The 22010-nt window shown below is 39.6% G+C and overlaps 1 protein-coding gene across 1 annotated transcript; it reads left to right on the top strand.

Annotated features, from left to right (window-relative positions):
• The first annotated feature begins 837 nt into the window (after positions 1 to 837).
• Positions 838 to 21584, top strand: st8sia1 (ST8 alpha-N-acetyl-neuraminide alpha-2,8-sialyltransferase 1). The gene is made up of 5 exons (XM_028012025.1): positions 838 to 1892; positions 3549 to 3693; positions 10090 to 10196; positions 14534 to 14626; positions 15956 to 21584. The coding sequence occupies exons 1-5, from the start codon at positions 1714 to 1716 to the stop codon at positions 16434 to 16436; spliced, it is 1005 nt and encodes a 334-aa protein (XP_027867826.1). The 5' UTR covers positions 838 to 1713; the 3' UTR covers positions 16437 to 21584.
• Positions 21585 to 22010: the final 426 nt, after the last annotated feature.

The raw sequence follows: 22010 nt of genomic DNA on the forward strand, positions 1-22010 counted from the left end.
TGAGGAAAATAGAGGGGGCATGCATATTTTGGCAGGCTAATAATAGGCTCTGCCAAAAAATGCATCCCCTGCTAAAATGGAGAAATACAGAGTTATGAGTGGAATAACTTTTTCTACATAATCACACTTGTTCTATGAACTGCTGGTATAAGTTTCATATCAATATTATAATGTTTGAGGAAAATAGAGGGGGCATGCATATTTTGGCAGGCTAATAATAGGCTTTGCCGTAAAATGCATCCCCTGCTAAAATGGAGAAATAAAGAGTTAAGAGGGATTTTACCTTTTCTACGTAATGACACTTGTTCTCTGAGCTACTTCTGTAAAGTTTCATATCAACAGGACAATAGACAGGGGATACAAATATTGGCAGGCTCAGAAATTAAAATCATCCCCCCTACATTAATAGACTAGACAGTAAAGGATGATATAAAATATTCTACACAACGGGCTTCTGTTTTGTAATGCTTTAAGCCATTGTGTCAAAAGAAAAATCGGGGAATTTCAAGCCATCTGCGGAGAACATTTTCATCAGACGCTGACTGAAAAACGTTCGACTCAGATGTTTCAATAAAGCTATAAAAACCGTATTAATTTCAATTAATCTGCGAAATAAAACCCACCGTTTTATGTCTTACATGATTAAGAAACGTGATAATGTTACGAATATCTTCAAAAATGTCCTCTTCGGTCATATTTCAGTCCGTTTTCTCATCAATATACGAGAGTTTAGAGCGATGCGCGCTCCCGCGACAGGGGATGCAATTCTCGGCAGGCATGCATTTCTGGGCATAACACCTGTTCTTGAGGACTGGAGTAATGAATAGTTTCTCTCGATAAACTAATAGAAGTTTCTCTGGATTCTAACTTTGTTCTAATTCCTGCTCTGGGCTGAGTGAAGAATAAAACTAAATGTTGTTGTTCTGGGCTGCTGAGCAGAATAGCTCAGGGGTTTTTGTCAGAGAAGTGAGAGCGGTTGTGCGTTGCACCGGCAGCAACCTTGTTTGGGGGCTGATGGTGATTGAAATATACGGCGTTGGAGCGCATGCTTTTACTTTGAAAGCCACATTCTTTTCTCCACGTTCACAATTTCGTCCGGCTTTACGCACCTCCATCCCCACAAGAAGTACTTTGTTTTATCCGAAGGGGGTTGCGCTCCTTTAGAAAGGAGGAGGACTGGCCCGGTTCATCTGGGCCGCACACTTTTCTTCATTTTGGGCTACAGCCGGGGCCTCAAGGAAAGCCCCGGATCCCGTAAGAAGGGTGGCTTTTTTAGTACTCAAGGTCGAGGAGGGGGGAGCAACACGGACAGAACGGGATGCTTCAGAACCTCGGGCTTGAAGAGGGGGGCCCCCCCGTCTGATTCTTCACAATAACCGTGGCTGGGATGATGGTGGTGATGCACATCCAGCAGAGCGCCGGATTCCCACAAACCCTCACACACTGCGCCACAGCCCCGCAACCGAGCGTGAGCCACCGCACGGACACACGCTTCTGCTTCTCCTGTGAATCAGAGCCCGTCTCATTCAAAGTCGGACTTCCAGACCGATGCATGGACCAAACCGCCGGGTAACCGAGCAGCTTGTACCCCGGCTCACGCTCCTTGTCGGGATGCTGCACAGGGAGCAGCTCTGATCTGGCGATTTCAAAAGGTTTCTGACGCGCCGCTGCTGCTGCTGCTGCTGCTGCTTTGACACAAGACGGAGGGGGAAGATGTTGGTGCGATGCTGCCGGGTTAAGCTGTCGGTGTGGGCCGCTCTGTGCGTGCTGGTGCTCGGCTGGTTCTACGTTTTCCCTGCGTACAGACTTCCCAGCGACAAAGAGATTGTGGAGGAGGTGCTGGGACTGGGGGAAGCTTGGAAGAAGAACCAGACGGGTATCGATTTGTACAGGTCGGTTCCAGGCTCACATTTCTCCCTGACTCTCAAATACCGTTAGAGCTTATTTATCCTACATTACATTTGGTAAGGAAGACTGAAGAGTAGCTAAAAGATAACAGTATATTACTGATTTTAATCAGTGGAACCATTTTTTAAATTTATTTATTTATTTTGGGGGTTTTTTGCATTTACGTCACTCTGAAATGAAATCATCGCTCAATGAATAACTTGTGGAATGATGTTATGAACCAAATATTTTTTGAATCTTTTGATCAGTCAAACACTCGTGGCTTTCTTTCTGGCCTACAATAGAAATCAAATAATCTTCAGAAAGTGAAACTTAGTGGCAGAAATTCCTATAAATGTGTGGCACTTGCAGGTTGCTCTGCTTTCACATTTCCTTCTAGTTCACCCCAAACCAGCTCGACGCAGTTAAAATCTGAAGACTGCGCTGACCATTTCACGTTTTCACCTTATCTTGTGATTTCTTCCTTTCTAGTTCTGTCATAGCATGGACCTTTTGATTGTTGTCTTGCTGGATGAACCTTTGACCAACTAAGCGCATGCTAGAATGTGGAAGCCATTTTTGGTTCAGAGTGCCTCTCACTTGCTGCAACTGTCATACCAGCTGCTCGAAGGCCTCTCTTTAATGTTGAAACTATGGCTTGTTTACTACAACCACTATGAAGCTATGGTTGAAACCGTTGGTCTGTGATCTGCCTAACACAGAAGCTGGTAGCACTTATCCTGCATTTTTTGTGGCTTTGTGTCGGCCAGCTCGCTTCCTGTCAGCCTGTGGTCCATTTGATGGCATGGGGAACAACTCTTGACTTTCTTTGCAATTTAATCTTTAGAGAAGGATCATCACCTGCTTTCAAAGCTTTATCAACCTTTTTATGTATTCCTGAAATGTGCATTATTATTCCGTTTGGGATAGCTCAACCTTTTTTTTAACCTTTGGAAGTTCACCACTTACCTTCTGACTGGTAGTCTTTAAATTTCAACCTTTAATTCATCTCATTTAAGCCAGTCAGTTCACAGAACCAAAACTGAACGAAGGCCAGCCAATAAAGGAGGATGTGCACCCTGTGCTGGGCCTCTGTGTGGAGCTTTAAATAGATATTCTGTATGTCTGCCAGTATACAGAAGTCTAAAAGCGACACATCATGTTTTTCTTTTTTTAGGGGGGAGAGGGGTGTAGCGGGGAAAAGAAGAGGGAGGGTCATTACATATTTTAAATTCAGGAAGTTACACGAACAATTTAAGCAGTGTTACATCTAACTGTAATGAGAAGAATATGAAACAAGAACATGCCTACAGCATTCAGAGCATCATTCAGCTAAATATTAAATCATACATTTTTATTATTTCCTGGTCTTGCAAGACATCCTAAATGTACTTTTTTTCACGTTGACCTCCATAGTGGTCGGCCTGTGGTGTCAGCATTGGAGTTGTGCATTTTAACCAATCGGATGTACCGTATAACCGTGTTTCTCTAATGGTAACAGTTTCCAGCTCAGCAACAATCTTTTCAGCGACGATTACAAGACAACTGGCTGTTTAGCTCGCAACCATAAATCATTCCTGCAGCTGCTTGTGGCACAGTTTAAACCAAAGTGTCTAGAGGTCTTCAGAGGTCAGACTAACCCTCCCTTCTTTCCTGCACAGGAATCTGCTGACAGAATGTTGCAATCCGAGGTGGATGTTTGCAGTGACGAAGGAGAACGCTCCTATTGGCAAGGTCCTGTGGTACGATGGAGAGTATTACTACTCGCACACTGTCAACAACGAGACGTATTCTGTTTTTGTGCAGGTAAACCAGCATTTCCATGTGGTGCACTCTTTCCCCCCCCCCCCCCCCCCCCCCCCCCGGGTTGCAGGTTTAGGTTACATGTAAAATATTTCTTTTGCCACAATTTTTCCTGATGGAATCGTTTCCTAAGGACACATGAGTAACTTGGAGTAGATACATTTTGAGGTAGTTTCTCCGCACACTTGCTGCTGTGTGAAGACGATGTGTTTTCTCAGGGATACTGACCCCTCCCTTCCGTCATCCTCCGAGGGGAAGAGGATTACTCGCACATTGTCTTTGCGTGAAAGGGAGTCAATATGAAGCTGTGGGGGAACGGGTAGACGAGCATCCAAGGTGTCATTCTAAAGACGCTTAACCATAATCGAAAATCAACATCTAGAATTCTACAAATTTCTTAATTTTGTAGTTAATTAATTATTTTTGCTATTGAGCAGTTTTCACCCTGCATTCACAGCTGCGTGGCTCAGCGTGTGCAGATTCATCTGTGAGTAATAAACTGACGGTGAAGAAGCACCACGAATTTTTGTGTTCTTCCGTTTAACCACAGGAAGCTGAAGTGGTTCTGAGACGTAGTGGAGGCGCTCCGGACGCAGATCTGCACTCAGTATACCGGTTGAGGACCGTGATGAATATCTGACCCTAATTTGAAGTCGTTAGCAGTGCCTGTCCAGTCATGCAAGCATTGGGAGCTGCGGGTGAATAAATATAAAATGTGAAAGCAGTGAGAAAGTGACCTGGCAGGACCACCATGCCTGTCTGTGCTGGGGGGTTTTTTTTCCCCCTCAAGTAGCTGGGCTAATTCATCAACAGCTGCGAAGTTCTACTACCAGAAACCACTCTTTATTTGACTGGTGGACTTTGTTTGAATAGTTCTTAAAGCTTTTTTTAAAAATCAAAATAGTACCTCGAAATGTCTAAATCAGAGTAAGAGCAAAACCAGAACGTCTTCATCTCTGCACTCAGAGATTATTCTGCTAATTAAATGCTGCTCGTTATTATCTTGGTACAAGTTTTTTTAAAGCTCTACAGAAAATGCAAGCGGCTATTGAAGATGAAGTTGATGGAAGTGACGCCATGGGTGAAAAGGAGCAGTTGTCTTTGCTAATGTTCTGAAATTAGGCCATTACGAACACAAAGCAGGATACAATATCCAACACTGACATAATTTATTGAAGGAAAAAAAAATACATATCAGAATGCAAAAACTGGTTAATTAGATTATTTGTAATTGATGGCAGGAGTGTACAACAACAAAAATAAATACTAGAACCTAATATTAAAACATTAGCTTTTGGGTGTGCACTTATGCAATGAAGTTACTGCAGCTTGTTTATTATTAGTATTTTCTTTCCAAGCAAATATAATATTTTTTACTTTGTTTATTATGCTATGTAGTACATTTTCACACATTTTGTTTCTGATTCTGACTTTCTTTGTGCTTTCCTGCTTTCTTGGTTTTATGGTTCGTTAGGTTTCACCTCAGCTTTCGTCGGTGTTAATTATTTTCCCACCTGTCTCTTGTCCCATTGTTTGTAGGGGAATTACAAAAAAACAGCAATTTGTAGTTCCCCTTCTCCCCCCTTGCTCCTTTACTCATTAGTTCGTGTTTTTGGGAACAACACAGACACACAATTATCTATAATTCAAAATATGTTTCATGTTTATCATAGGGGAAAAAATCTTCTGAAGAAGTATCTTGTTCTTGTCTTTACATGCCATGGAAAAATGGCATAAGAGCATAAACTTCCGATATTCACTTTATGTGCCGTTTAGGTAGAATATTTAAATGTTTTTCAACCCTGGGTCTCAAGGCAAACTGCCCTGCATGTTTTAGGCATTTTCCTGCTTTGGCACACATGATTTTAGTAGATGGCTGATTAACAGGCTTTTCCTGAATTGCAATCAGGGAAACATCTACAACATGCAGGTCAGTGTGCCTTGAGGACCAGGGTTGGGAAACACTGCAATATTTAAGCCATACTGCTCTTGTCTTTTCAGAGCTAAAAGAAATTCTCTCTTTGCCATCTCCAAACAAAATCATACATGTGTGTGTGTTAATGTTGTGGACTTGGAACCTCTAACATCCTGTTGAGACAGAAACAATCATCCATCCATCCATTTTCTTCTGCTTTATCCGGGGTCGGGTCCCGGGGGTAGCAGCTTCAGAAGGGCAGCCCAGACTTCCCTCCCCCCAGCCACTTGTTCCAGGTCCTTCGGGGGAATCCCAAGGCGTTCCCAGGCCAGCGGAGAGACATAGTCCCTCCAGCGAAACAACCATCGCCTCAAAAACACATCTCTCTACCCGGATCTTAGATATTTCAGGCAAGACACAAAAATGAGCCACAAACCAGAATGTAAAATCACAGACAAGACATTTATTAAATCAATACATTTGGCCAAACGGAAACACAACTCGCCCACAAACACGAACAGCAATAAGTCCCTGCCGGAGGAGGTCGTGTCTGAGTGCGAGAGTGAGGACTTCATACTTTTATCTCTCATCCTCGCGCCCCGAGACATCGCAAATCCCTCCAGCTGTTCCCATACGCACAAACGATATCTGTCAAATTCTCTCCTGCATAAAACACTCAACTCTTGGCTGCTAACCATTTAAGGAGTTCTGCTTTCTTAGATGTTTCACCTTTTACTTCCACTGCTAGAACTTTCTGACTGGCTGGATCCTGTTCTGCCACAATTTGCGCTCTCCTTATCTAACTGTGGTATGCAAACAGGGTTATTCATCTTATCCTTAGCTGAAACCTTTCAAACTATAATGACAATACAGGTTTGTAAAGGGTTCAACACAGTGTAGCAATATAGAGCATTATATTTGATATTCAAAATATGCAAAACTCACTCATGAGTATGAATGTACTTGATTACATTTTTTTATTTCTCACAATACTAAGTTTTGACAGTCTAAAATGAAAATCTTATTTTTTGCGAACCTTAATTAGAGATAATTAGGGTGTGTGGGTTTAGTTATGTTTTTGGTTTATCATCTACCAATAACTCTTTAGCTTTGTTTCATCTAAGCTAGAGCGCTAACCAAATCCCCTCCCTGTCAGTTCGCACCAGTTTTTACTTCACACCCATCTGTACCTCCTTTAAGCGACTACAATCATACAATGTTTCACCTTATGGACTTTGGGTTTATGGAGTAACATTTTAAAAAATATTTTAGAATTTTCTACCTAATTTTGACTTCAGCTGTCAATTTTTTTTTTTTTTTTACTGGCTCTGAATAAGCTTCTCTTTATTTACAATTTGTTCTAGACCACCTATACTTAGTTTGGATGAATAATAAAAAGTAACAATAAAATCTCACATGTAATGTTTTTACAAATATTATTTTCTTGACTTTGTTTGAGCCAATGAACTATTAAAGATTTGAACCCTTGAGTGATATCCTGCTGGTAGATATTCAGCAGGAATGTCCTCAATGTAACACCTTTAAAAGAGTTTAAAATTGTTGTTTTTTTCTTCATTGATGTTGCCTCTAGCATTCAAAAATTAAATTTCTCTCTGTACTAGGGGTCCTTGTCTTCATGTTGCTGAGACAGCCACAACTAGAAGTACTGCGAAAAATCTATGGGACGTTTTTGTAATTTGTAAAAACTGTTTGATGGACTCCAAGTGATCCATTGAACATTCATTAAATGTCTCTTAATATTATTCAGATGAATTTGAATTTCTACAATTGCTTCTCTAAAATTATTCCATTCCTTTTTCCTTAAAGACTGGTTTCTTAGGGGCTGGTTTGAGCGTTATCATCTTGGTAAAAAGAATTGTCTTTAATTTTCACATAGGTCTTATATGATGTACAGTGATGCGAAAAGCATTCAATAATAATTCTTATGTTTATTTTTTTTTATGCCGTAATTTATGTCATTAGTTTTTCATATCAGATGGAGGAGATGACCAGAACAAATTCCAAAATCACTCTTCATATAATCTAGAATGAAAAAGCTATCCAAGCAACTCGGCCTGTTGCAGAAGGAAATAAATTAACTTATTTGGAGATTTGAGTTCAAATTCGCCAGCCGCACTCAGTCACAATTATTGACAGATTTGTTTAAAAGAAGAAAAAGATTAAATATAAATTCTTCGAGATTAGGTTTAAAAACTCTGTGTAACCCACCATGCCTCTATGATCTACAGAAATAGTCATTTCATATCTAGCATATGCAGTCTCGAGCCCCAAAGTGTGTACATGCTTAATGAAAGGTAATCATCCTTCTTCGGTTTCAACGCCAGTGAATCTACCAGAGGTTATTGCAGCTCTATTTTTAGCCAAGGTACTGCACTTCCTGTGTGAACCTACTGTATATGACCTGCAGTGTGTTTTTCAGAGAGAAGAGAACAGGTAGTTATGTGAGGCAGATGATGCTCGTGAGTCCTGCCCTCTCTTTTAAATGCAGTAAACTACCGCTGCTATGATTGTGGGTCTGAACACAGACAACCAGCCATGCTGCACGGCGCTGGCAGCTGCTACCGAATCTGCTAGAGAATATGCCTTAAAGCAGCTTGACATGTAATTACAGGTTAGTAAGATGGTTCAAACAGAGCTTGCATACATAAGGCTTATCTTGCCGCAAAGCAGAATCCTATGATCTTTTCTTCTGTCGTACTCATTGATGTGATTGTGAACATTAGAACCTTATCAGCATGCTTCAACTTTCCAGTTGTGAGATGCTGGACTCTTATCTGCGATCTGCATTGTGAATATTTCGTCTGCACCGATGCAAATGAAAGTGACCAGCAAAGATGACGTTCCTTCAAAGTGGTTTCAAAGAGACCCACGTCAGAGACCCAGATGCCGAACCGTACATCCTGCGTATGTGTTCTCATGCAAGTTCGCTCAGAGAGAAAGGAGGGCAGTTATTACCACCATGTGTCATCATCCTTACCTTGAACTTACAGTAAACGCTGCAGAAGCATGGTCTTTTCTGCATCCGGTATGTTTTTTTTTTTTTTTTCGTGTCATTTTCCACAGCTTTGCTGGCGTTCAAAACTATGTGAAGCTTACATAATGTCTGCACAGACAGCAAGTTTTATTAGTTTATAGTTACCTGCTCAAATATATATTATAGAGATAACAGATTGTGCTTCTTTAAAGGGACAAGTAAACACAATAAAAATCTGAACTTGATCAATGTAGTTAAATTGAATTGTGACATGCTTAGTTTGTTCAGCCTTTTTTGGCATCTTCTAAACAGTTTTGTTATTATTGTTGCTGGTTTTCTCATTTTTATATCAAAGCATGAAATGGCAAGACAGTTGGGAAAAAGGAAGAAAAAAGCAAATCAGCTATAACCTATATACTGTAGATATTTATCACAAGTTGGAAACAAAAATAAGACACCGTATGTTTATATCACACGTGCCACGCTGTTGTAAAAGTTATGTTCATGCTATTTCAGTGTTGTAGCAATGACATAAAGACTTAGTTGCCTGTTAACCCGTCTGCGATCTAAAGAGACCCCACGAGCTTTTTACTCTGTGCGCCGTCTGGCGGTGTCGCACTGACCCTGCGTGTGCTTTTACAATGGTTCTTTTTTTTTCAGAAACTAACCTGTCAAACCAGCTGTCCTGTCAGACTTTAAAAATAAACTTTTCTGCTGGCGTAAAAATTCTGGGCTTATCCTGTCTCAGTTAAGCTGCCGTAAAAGTCACCATAAATTTACACTAACAGGATTCTTTCCCAATGAAGTGCTTGAAGACATTTGTCCAACAGCTCACCGTTATGATGTCAGTTGCGTTGTGGTTATGTCTATCTGCGGAAAAGTGGTGCAGACTGCGTTTTATGTTTTTGCTTGTTTCTTTTGCCTTTTTCAAATATTGTTATGTGATTTTCAGGTCATTTAGGAGAGCGTCTAATTCTTATTTTCTCCAGAGATATATTGGATCTGCTTTTTTTTTATTCTTTTCAAAACCAGCATAGGTCTGATTGTATTACTAGAGTAGTGGAACATTTAACATATTTAGGAAAAAGGGGTTTAGAGGGTATATTTATTTAAAGTGTACATTTATTTATTACCTTTTTTCATCGGTAGATTAATTTAGAGACATGGTGCCTCTCGTCTGCACCTGATAATTAGATGATTTTTTTCCACACATAATATGGACTTTGTTCTAGGAGGTTATATCAGAGATGCCATAGGATTCATGGCTTGCATGACCTCAGCTTGTTTTCAGAAATCTCTCCCCTTCATATCTCTTCGGCGATTCGTCTTTCAGTGTTCCGGGGCTTTTGAGGGAATTTAAGCACAAGGACACATGCTCAACTGTAAAATGACCTCAATGTTAGGCTACTGCTTAGAGAAAATGAATGCTTGTTTTGTGAATCTGCGCAACAGGTTGCCTGCTAACAAAATCATTTCTTGTTTCCTCCAGACCACCCCTCTGAAACCCCTGAAGAAGTGTGCTGTGGTGGGCAACGGCGGTATCCTCAGGCACAGCAAATGTGGACGGGACATTGACCAGGCTGACTTCGTCATGCGGTGAGACGAAGAGACGTCTGGAGTCTACGGCTAAGAGTACATAAGAAAAACGGCAAAAGGGAAAAAGAGCTGTAGGTTTGGGGCCTGGTTTCACTTTATTGAAGCTGTACAGCACCCCATAACCCATTGAATTTTATTCTTTTGCTTATTGGTCATGGGTAATAAAAAAATCGAACAATTGAAATCTTTTGTTCTGCGTGTAGTGAATCTATGCAATGCACAAGATTCACTTTTTGAATTGAATTCCTGAAATAAATGTACTTTGTGTAACTGAATTCGATTCAGATTTCCAAATGGACAAACATAAAACATAAGCAGAACCAGCTTAAAGCGCAGAACTATTCAGAGCCCTCCTTTGGTTTGCGTGAGACCTGCAGTATTTTCAATCATCTGGGTTTGATTTTTGGATGAAAATGTCACTAAACTTTTGCACAAAATGCACATTTGAATGCCCAGTATGAATGGAGAGATGCAAAGACTGTGGAACAAAAGAAAATCCTCAGTAGCTAGTAGAGCACACGTCTCCTTCACAGCTTGAATAGCGTGTGGCGTTTCTAAGACACACTCAACCTTTCACTTACTGCCAGCATGCTGAACTTTCACAGCTGAGTAATAGATGGAAATTTATGTTGTTTTGCAGTTTCCTGGAGCAACAAGTGTGAAACCATCAGTGCTAGAGCGTGAAGCCGTAATCACTCAAGTGTGCATCATGTAATTCAGTTTCTTCAGGTTCCTTCTGAGCCACACTGTACCCTAGACTTACAGGAGTGGTAGCCTGGGCCCCTGCAGTTTCAGGGCCCCTTTGTGATATTTGATCATAATGTTTTGGGAATTAATCGATGCTTTAAAAGGTACCACCCAACAATCAGGGCCCATAACCTAGTGAGGGGTTTTAATTCCTTTGTGTAAAGAATTATCATGAAACCAATAAGGTCACTTACTCTAATTTCACACCCAAGCGCATCAAACATAAACTGCACCAGCAAGTTTTTCAGAAGCAGTTCCATAGACATGTTGAAACGAGGTGCAACGTGCAAAAGATCCCGATAACTACCAGCTGCCAAGTTGTCAACGTAGCACACTAAATCCTAAATCTACGTGTGGCATAGAAGAAAAAGGGATGCAATACTTTGCTTTTAATTATCACTATGACAACTAAATAACAAGGTCCAAGGTAATCATGTTTCACAGATTGGTTTCTTTGAAATAAACATATTCATATTCAATATTAACGACCTGTGGCAGCTTTGAGGGGCCGTGGCAGCTGACACTGGAAGTGCCACTACCAGCTGCCACCACCACAGTTTGAGTTTGCTGTCTCTCTGCGTTTTGTTTCAGTTAAAAAGAAAGAAAAAAAAAAAAGGGCGACTGACACTGTTGTTGCGCAACACCCCCCCCCTCCTTTCTGTCTCTACTCTCTCACTCTCGTACTTCCTCTTCTGAGAGGGGAGATGTGCTACCAGCTCTCCGTCTAACGGGTCCGTTGAGTTTCCTAAATCTGCTGGGATTTACCCTGTCCAGAACTGAAGTAAACTCTGTTTAAGCTGGTTTCGAGAAACGATTCGCCTGGTTATCTGACGGCCTACATCCAGGTGTCCCACCCTTCTTCCCCCTGTGAATTAGCCAGACTGAGCAGCCTACAGCCAACTAGTTTCACAGAGCACACCTGTTAACGGTCGCTCGTTCTCTATTTTGCAACTTGCATTTGTTATTGAACCAGGTAGGTTTTAGTGACTCGGTCGAGTCCCAAGGATGAGGTTTTAAATATGGGCTACCAGCAACCTAAAAACATTTTCCACCTCTTCCTCTCCAGAATCAAACATCACAGCTATTTTACAACCATCAAAGAACTTTAAGGTGACTCATTAACTGAATGTCCACAACATCTTTTAGATTTTCTTTATGCTAAATATTTTATTAGTAAGGCATTTTTGCAAGGGTCAGTACAGCTTAATTCAGTAGCAGAAATAATCAAATAAGTAAAATCAATCATCTAGTCTATCTTTCCCTACTGCTGATACTGAGAACTAAAAAAGGAACCTTAGAGAGAGACGGACGGAGTTTGGCGCCTCGAACCCCAGACCTGGCACGATGATGAAGAAGGTGTTGCAACAGGAGGAAGATGTTGATCGATGAAGGCCAGGATCTCCGCAGGTCTGATGAGCCTCCTCTCCGCATGGATGCTGAGGTCACACAGGACTTGGTGCTGGCAGGAAAAAAGGCACCAGTTCTTCTTCCTTGTCTTTGTCTTCATCTTTGTCTTTGGGGTCAGAACCCAGCCGATGAGAGAAGTGCGATTCGAAGCCACAGATTGTGGGCCAGACGGGTTGGTCTCCATGTGCAGGACAGTCTCCGGCTCCGTGGCCCCGGCTCTTCTTCAGCTGCAGAGTTTTTTGTCCATCTCGATCTTGGCTCGAAGCTGCCCGGAGGATCCAACGAAAGGTTCCTCTTTTGCACCCACCTTTTATAGGGTTTATCCACCCCCCTGGTGCGCCTGCTGTCTGCTTAGACAGATGATCTCATATCCATCACTGTCTTACAGACATTTCCTGATGTCTGTGCCAATGTCTCAGGGTTGCTCAACCTCCTGTGTCCCTTGCCTGCACAACCTTTCACCTACTCTCTACCTCCAACATATCAGTGATGTTTAATTGCAGTTACACCTTTTTACACCATTTCAAGTTTAATGTCAAAATCACATTTATATCACATTTATTTTCTTTAGCTTCTCTGATTTAGCATTCATTTATAATTTTATAACCATAACTTATATCACATTTATTTTCTTCAGCTTCTCTGATCTATCATTCATTTATAATTTTATAACCATAACTTATATCACATTTATTTTCTTCAGCTTCTCTGATCTATCATTCATTTATGATTTTATAACCATAACTTATTAATTATTCTTATTATAATCTTAATGTGAGTTATTACAGATGTTTTTCTGAAAAGAAACCAAGAATAATACATGATTCTAATTATTTACTACTAAAGTTACAGTTACTTGTTTTTCTTGTAGTTCCCACAAATATAAGTGTATTATTACAAGTAAACCAATATTCATATAAGTATTTTACTTTGAATCTTATCCAATTACTAATAATGTTTAGATTTAATTTTTTAAAACTTTCATGCTTTAAAATAGTCTCAACTATTTTTATAAATCTGCAGGCTGGAAACTTCCTCTTTTTCCAGGAAACCTGCTTTTCCTGTTTAATGACTCTCTCTGACTGACTATGATTTCTTATGATTAGATAGAAAAAAGTAGAATTAAAGCAAAGTTTGCATGAGACAAAAACAACACACACAACTAGATTTATTTTATTGACACTTAAGTCTACTGTTGGACCTTGATGTCACTTGAGTGATTCATTTTAAAGATAACTTTATTTATTATTACTGTTAAACTAACTTTATTGACACTTAAGTCTACTGCTGGGCCTTGATGTCACTTGAGTGATTCATTTTAAAGATAACTTTATTTATTATTACTGTTAAACTAAAATCTCCAGCATGGGGAAGTGGGATGAGCTCGGATTTTCTTGACAACACAAACACACTGACAGATCATCAGTAGAGGTGTTTAAATCAGCTAACCGACCACTGCTGTGTTCAGACCATTACTTAATAATTGCAAAACAAATGTAAAGCCTGGAAGCACAATACTGTAACAGACTCGACGCTCTGTTCTTTGTGTGGCAAAAATTTGCATGTTTTTTGTGTTTTCTGCTCTACAAGTGGAACTGTTGTCTTTCAGTTGCTATGGCTACTGATCTGTGAATCGTGTAGGTGACACACAGAGAGAGAGAGGAAAAAAGAATACGAGTGTGTTTTATGTGTTATTCAGTGGCATTTCTGCATTATTTTCCCTTTGCTGTGCTGCGCTACACTAAATTAATAATACCTACATCTCCATGTTTAATTAACGGAATTGTTCTGCCACGGCAGCGTGGCTATGGATGGAAAATAAAAGAATTTTCTTTTTGCCCTCCAGTATTGTGCTCATGTGATAAATTTCCGGATGTAAACAATAACATGCAACGGGCCTACAGTATATTCATATTTTTAAGAACATGTTACATTACCACACACAAGCCTGGCAAAGCTACTGTAACATTTTGGGTCAATTTTCAGTGATTGTGGAAGAAGACATTTATAGAAATAATGTTGTTTTTTTTTTGGTAGAAAGAATTATATATTTATGTGTTTACAAACATCTTACAAAATGAAGCCCATATTACATTTAGTTTCTTAACTTATATGAATAAATTTGTGTCTTTATGTTGGATTACATTAAAATAATTCTCATTATTGGTCTTTTACTCTTCTAGGTGCAACCTTCCACCGCTTACGAAGGAATATTTGGAGGACGTGGGGAACAAAACCCACCTGGTCACCGCCAACCCGAGCATCATTGAGAAAAGGTAAAGCCGTTTGCTCGTCAGTCTGACTGTGGAAATGTACTGAATGTTATTAGTGATCTTTGTGTTCGCAAATGAATGAAGTTATTGAGTTTATATTATGAAAGGAGATCTCGAGGTTTGTTCAGAGGCAGATGGAAAATTAAAGCTGCAAGAGGTTATATTATTAAGGCTACTGAACATAGTGTGTCAACGGTGCTACGGGACCCAATCATGAAAAGTTAGTTTGTTTCACATAAAAATGAAAGTATATAATTATTATGATTATTATTATTATTATCATAATATTATTATTATGACTTTGTCTAGGACACTCCAAAATCTTCAGTTTGTTGCTGTTCATTTTTTGAGTGCTTCAGAGGAAAGAAAACTTGCTGGGACTTTCTACAGTAAACTGACGGCCAGACATTCTCTTTTAGGATTTTATGCTAAATCCAGAGCTTCATGAATTACGTTCTTCAGGTGCTGAAGTGTCAAAGCAACTCCAGATCATCACATGTTTGACTGACATCATGATCAGACCTGCAGAACTGTAGATATTATTCTAGGTTTTCTTTTCATGAGCTCTTGGATTAGCAGTTGTAGGCCAGTGTCAGATTTATAACCTGACATTCTCGCTGGACAAAAATAAGAACACAGGGAGACGGTTAAATTTCTTACAATTGAACGGAGAACTCTGCCCAGGGGTATCTCCTTATCTTTGTCTCCGGACCAGTTCTGATGTCCCCTCTTTCTTCTCCTTCTTTTATTGTAATTTGAGATCCCTGTTTACGTAGCAGCTGCTGATTAGGGGAGGGGCAAACAACAAACCCAGCTGCTAACACACATTTATCCATCTTTTCTATACAATGGAATGTCCTATCTTTCTACATGTGAAGTCTTAAGCGCAGTTTCAGTATCATCTCTGGGTCACAAACTTCGACCGTTAGCCTTTGGGTGTTTCTCTGTCAGGCCAGCTCTCCGGGAGTGGCTGGCCTCTTCTTCCACTTTGACATGCTTATCTCCTCCTGCAGACATTACTAAAAGGCACACGTTCTAGAAATAAACAGACATAGATTCTCACAGTCCTTAGTATAGTGATCTCTATTTATATAGTTTATTAAATTAATCCTATCAGCCAGCAACTAAAAAAATGTTTTTTATTAAATGGTGACTAGATTAGGCCTTTAATAATTTAAAGGCTTAATTAAACATAAACGCAAGATCAAATTTCATTCTTAGTCAACATAAAACTATTTTGTGTTTAATTGCTCATCGCTTCACTTACTCCAGGTTGTTAATCTTACTTACTGCACTGATGCATTTAGAGCAACTCTCACTGTTCTTCCTCAGATTCCAAGGTCTTCTCTGGTCTAGAAAAGCTTTCGTGGACTATTTGAAGGCATACGGCTCTAGCTTCATCTACATGCCAGCGTTCTCCATGAAGCCCGGCACCGACCCGTCACTCCGGGCATACTACGCCGTCACAGATTCCCATTCCAACCTCACCATGCTCTTCGCCAACCCCGACTTCCTGCGCAACGTAGGCAAATTCTGGAAAGCGCGCGGCGTTCATGCCAAGCGCCTCTCTACGGGCCTCTTCCTGGTCAGCCTGGCCCTGGGGATGTGCGACGAGGTGACAGTTTACGGCTTTTGGCCGTTCTCCATCGGACTGGACGGGCAGCCCATCAGCCACCATTACTATGACAACATCCTGCCCGGTAAGTGGTTCCACGCCATGCCGGAGGAGTTTGTCCAGCTGTGGCACCTCCACAAAAGCGGCACTCTGCGAGTTAAGGTGGGAAGCTGTCAACCTCAGAATGAAGGGAGTTAGAGCGCCTACGGACTCCCTAATGTCAGTGAGGTTATGATGAGCAGGAGAAGAGAGTTGGACTGCAAATTATCAGACGCTTGTGAGAATAAAGGTTATAGGGCCACATATTTCCTCTGGGAGGTACCCACACTACACCCGTGATTATTTATTTACCTGATTTTCTCCAATTTTCTTCCTATTCATGATAAAAATGTCTATTCCCTGACACACACAGAGTTTCCATACAGTCCCAAAACTTGCCATGCACCTGCCCTCATCTGTGGAACAGTGTGTGTGTTTCCACGGGAAACCTCAGTTGCGAAAGAGAAAAGGGGGATGGATTTTCCTCTTGACTGACACATGTGGCAGCTGGATCAACCCCCAGCTTACTGATGTAAGGAGGCAGAGGGAGCGAAGGGCCAAAGGGGAATAATAACATGCACTGAAAAGGCTGCTGAAACACAACAAACAATGGAGATAATGGTATTGTGGTTGCTAGTGGCTTGAAAAGAAGTGATATTTAATTGAGCAAGGGGTAAAAAAAAGTTTTTTTTTCAGGGTGTAATCTCAGTGTTTTTCTCAAACTGATTGATTCCAAATGGAGCTGTTATACAATGTAGAAACTGACTCATGAATTAAATCCCCTCGAATGTTAAGCCATGTTGCATTTTAAACCTTGAATCTAAAAGGGAAAACCTGCTGTGGTGTATCTTGTCTTTGTTTGCCAAATGTGATGTTTTTTTTATTATTATTGCTTTTCTTTAGGTTTTAATGTGAATTGTGTTTGTGGTACATCAAGGGGGGGAGATATTGTCCTGCCAAAACACATAGGTACCTCAGCTTTCACTCCTCTTTTAACAGTGATTATCTTTTTTGGTGCAATTCAGCAAAAGCAGGCTCCCTAGTTTGATCTAATCCACTTCTGTAGAGAGCCTTGCTGGAAGTCAGCCCCCTGGTTGCAGGACTGTACTTGTCAAGGACCAAACCAGGGGAACAGTGGACTCTTTCATACTCTCCCGCCCAGTCCTTGTGCTGCTTGCGCTCTGAAATGAGGAGACACTGATATAAAGAGGGCACCGACAGATGAAGAGGACTCAATGGCACAAAGTGGGCTTTCAGTCAGTGTTGCTTCTTCCCATTCGATGTAGGAAACCTTGTTGAGTAACTAGTGAATCTGTTGCACTCGGTTATTGATCATTTTTGCCTCAGAGAACGGGCACAACGTAGCCTCTGTCCTGAACAATTGGCTTCAAAATCAAATCAAACAGACATTTTTGTGTAAACATGCAAAACCTGCATTATTTATTTATTTGAGGGTGTCTTTTTTTGTTTTGTTTTGGGGTTTTTTTCCTTAAAAATGTACTTTGTATATGCTGTTGTGCCATACCGGTGATGGTGCAACAATTGAGAACTCTGCATGGGGAATGCAGGATGTGAACCACAGCCCTCGCTGCTGGAGGTACCAAACGTCTTTGTAAGTTTAGTGCTTTATGTTCTTATCTGCTCCGTCTGTAAAGCTGAATAAGGTCCAGTGCCTTTTATATGAATTAGAGGAGAATTCCTTGTGACCTTCTCACTAATGTGACTGACGTGATCCAATTGGTGATGCATACTTTTTCAGTTTTCTGTGCTGTCAAGAAAAACATGTTGACGTTTTTATGAATCGGTTATCATAAGCTTTTTGTGGCTTTGTAAAGAGATATCAATGACTTTAGCTTTCTACATTAAGGGGCGTTAATCATCATATTTGAAATGTTATTTTTTTTCGTGCTCATTTGCGTCCAAACTAAAAGGTGCCAGAAAGTGCTATTACTAATCCTGGAGTTTGAGACATTAGAAAATGGCCATCCAGAAACAGAGCTAAATTATAAAACTCAAATGCAGATTTATTGGCAACATATTATTGGTCAGTTTTTCCAGGGCCAAAAAGAAAGTCAGGAGAAATGTTGTCTAAGAATTAGCTTGGAGACCCAACTGACTGGCACCCTAACTCAGGATTTAAAAGCACTCTGTGGCAAGCTCATTCAACCAGCAAGCTGCCACATTGGCAAATAACTGCTGATGGGGGGAAAAAAGTGCTAATTTTTATAACTCAAAATCTGCAATCATTCAGGTAGATTTAAATTCCTCCCTGCTTCTGACTAGCATTTTTCACAACAGAGAAATTCTTTCTATAAGCAAAACTCTGCTGTGATTGTGTAAAACATAATGGCTGTAATACTAATAAATCACATTATTTCTTTTCTTTTTAGTGTTTTTTAGCTTTTAAAAAGGTATCCGTTTTTGACACCAAAAATTATATTTACCCTGAAAAGATTTCCCTGCAGAGTACCATCAGAGTGCAGGCTTCGTTTTATCTAAGAATCATGTGGGGTTTTTTTGTTGTTTTTTTTAAGTGAATGTTACTCTGCACTGATAGATTTATGTTCTGTTTTCTGTACTGCCTTGCTTGTTAGCGTGAAATGCCAAGTTAGCATGACCAATGATCTCAGACTCACAATAATGAGAAGAAAAATGGAGTTCTTTTTTTAATTGAAGACGATTCCTTTAAAGAGGACAGTGTATAACTAATGCCGAGCATGTGTGTTTGACTTTCTTTTGTTTGAGGTTACAAACCTCATTTGCTATGTAAATGTAACTTTAATGTGAATTATTCCAAAACAAACAAACAAAAAAATCCTGAATAGTTTTTACTGCGGTCCATTCAACTTCTATGATTGTTTGATTGTTTTTTTTAAATCTGCATCTTTATTTGTCGTCTTCTGCCCAGTATTGTGAACGAATGATCTGTGACAGTTTAACTGTAAGTAAGCATGATGACTTTTCAAAGCATAGGCGCTTTTGGGCCATCGATTTTTCTCTTTTTTTCTTTTTTTTTTTTTTAACACAAGCTGTCGGTAAAAGTCAGCCAGAACAAGTGAAAACACCTGCCTGCCAGCTTCATCTTTTTGTAGAAACGTGAAGTGAAAAAAATGTGATGTAAATTTTGGTCTTGTGGAAGAAGGGCAAATTAGTTTTAGATCTGACATAATTAACTGAGCTTCAGTCGAAGGTATGCTTCTCTCGCTACACTGTGAGCTTTGCAATTCACATAGCAAGAGTAGATTTTTGAATTATTTAAAACAGTGATCAAACTAGAGATGCTGACTTTTTTTTTAAAATCTCATTTTGATGTGCTAAAAAACCCATATAAACAACACATGTTCAACTATTTTAAGAAAGATATGGAGATAATGGTGCACTGCACAGAGGCAGTGCATTATTATTGCCGTCATCTGGAATTTAGTTGCTGCGTGCCTAGTTGTGAAGAAATGCTTAAAAACGGATCATTTTAGCAAATATTTGAAGCTTTAGATGATTTATTTCTTGGTTGCTGTGCTGGTTGACTGTTAAATAATAAATCGGCTGTTGCAAACAACCATCTCACATTAGCATACAGTTCTTTTTAGGACTAGTGCAATTTTACAGAGAGGTTTTTGGACATTTTCATATGTAGCTAGTTGGCAAGTCTTGGATTAAGGTTAGTATTTTTTTAAAACATGTTTCCTGTTTTAACCGCATTCTAGTGCATCACCAGCAGGTGGGGTTTTCTGACGGCAAAATCGCCTGTTTTTACTGTAAAGTTTGTAATATAATCTTACTGCTTATTTGTTCTGCGGCCTAAAGGCTTTGCTTAAGACTTTGTGTATTCAGTCTTGAGTTTTACATTGTTTGAAGCAAATCAGGGCGTTTCAGCTGAGTCTAATAATATTAAATAAAGTGGACGAAGACGGGGATGTTTTGGGCAGGGATTCTAAATTGTAATGTACTTTATCGATCTCAAAGGAATATTTAATCTTACTGTTACTGATTGACGCTGATCAAAGACGCCAACTTCTGCTTGAACATTAGACATTGCATCTGGCTGATCTGAATGTCCCCTCAAGTGAGGGTTCTTTCTCCTCTTTTTTTGGTTTGTTTTATGTAAGAATATTTGTTAAAAGTCATCTAACCTACGATGCAACTTGCTTACTTACATTAAAAGACATTTCAGTAACATCAGCCTGTTGCCTGATGCAGTTCCTCCCTGTCACTCAACAGATTAATGTGTGCACAGAGGACAGATAAATAGAAATCCATTTACATGAGACTAAATACTCATACCACCATAAAACACCATTAGTTTGATGCTGTGGCTTTAAACAAAAACTCTTGTACATAGGCCTTTCACAAAGCCAGCATAGCTGCACAAATTTAATAGGTGATGAAGGAAACTTTAATTTAATCTGAAAAGGTCAAACAAAGTCCTTAGCCCTTGTCCAAGAAATTTGTAAAATTAGGACAAGAAAAAGATAAGTTTGCATGAGATGATTAGACAATAATGCAAAATTAGTTTAGTCTGTTTAGATATTTTCACGGGAGTTTGGAATAAGAAAACATTAAAGCCAACATCACAGTACAGGTTTCATTTTTAGGGTTGCAAATTACATACATCAACTTATATTAACGCCGTTATATTGAGGCTGATTGAGACATCACTAGCCAAACATCATTGTCGCACTATCGGTATAGCTTTTTTTTTTTTTTATTATCATTTTTATTTTGTATTTTTCAGTTTTGTCAATTTCTTAACAACCCGCATTTGCATACAAGGTATAGATTGGCAAATTATTCACCATGTGGCTTAATAGGGGCTTACTCTTTCAATAAATTGTAAAATCAAATTTATTGTAATTTAGCGTACATAACCTTGCAGTTTTAGTTATGGTGCTATGATAAATTGTGTTGAAACAAACTTGTCTGATCATGTCAAACACAGTTAAGCCCAAGTGTGATGAGTCGTTTTGTAGGGTTCAGCTTCTACTCATGATATCTCAATGACATTTTTTTTTTTTTATTATTTAACATGTAAATGTTCTTTTTTTTTTCTTTGTCTTCACCTGAAGCATTTGATGCAAAATGAGGAAGGAGATCCACTTTTCAAAGATTTTTTTCCCCTTTGTACCACTTTGACTTTCACCCATTTTGTCCAGTTTGATGCCAGCAACCCGGCTTGAGCATGTGAAAATAAAACTAGAGGTTTTGTTTTGAATTGACTGTTTATGGCCAAAATAAAAAATAATCACAGAACAACCACAACCATGTAAAACTTCAACACCAGAATCAAATAAAAAGAAAAAATCTAAAAAATATATATTATTTGGTTGTTTTTTTTTTGTTGCTTTCCCCTGAGAGTTTCCCTCATCCTTAATGAGAAATGTCAAACAGAACCACATCTACTATAGGGGAGGATTTGCTTTTTCTTGCGTGGGCGCGCAGTAATTCAGCCAAACACACCTGAGGACTGTGAGCGTTCACAGAAATCCACTGTGCTTTCTGCAGCCCTGTCTGCACGCTTGGCTTGTATGGGATATGAATTTTTTAAAGATGTCAGCAGAAGCTGCACAGCTTTATCTCAGGCCTCTTCTGCTCAGAGCTTAACCTTTTCAGTTATGAAGAAACGCAGTCGACTGTCTTGTCCGTGGCACTGAGATCACAAATTTACAACAAAAGGAAGATTATCTCTTTATTTTAACTTTCGTATGGCTTGATTACTTTGGATTGCATAAAGTACAA

This window comes from Xiphophorus couchianus, unplaced genomic scaffold, assembly GCF_001444195.1.
Source record: "Xiphophorus couchianus unplaced genomic scaffold, X_couchianus-1.0 Scaffold1000103, whole genome shotgun sequence".
In the NCBI taxonomy this organism is placed as follows: Eukaryota; Metazoa; Chordata; class Actinopteri; order Cyprinodontiformes; family Poeciliidae; genus Xiphophorus; species Xiphophorus couchianus.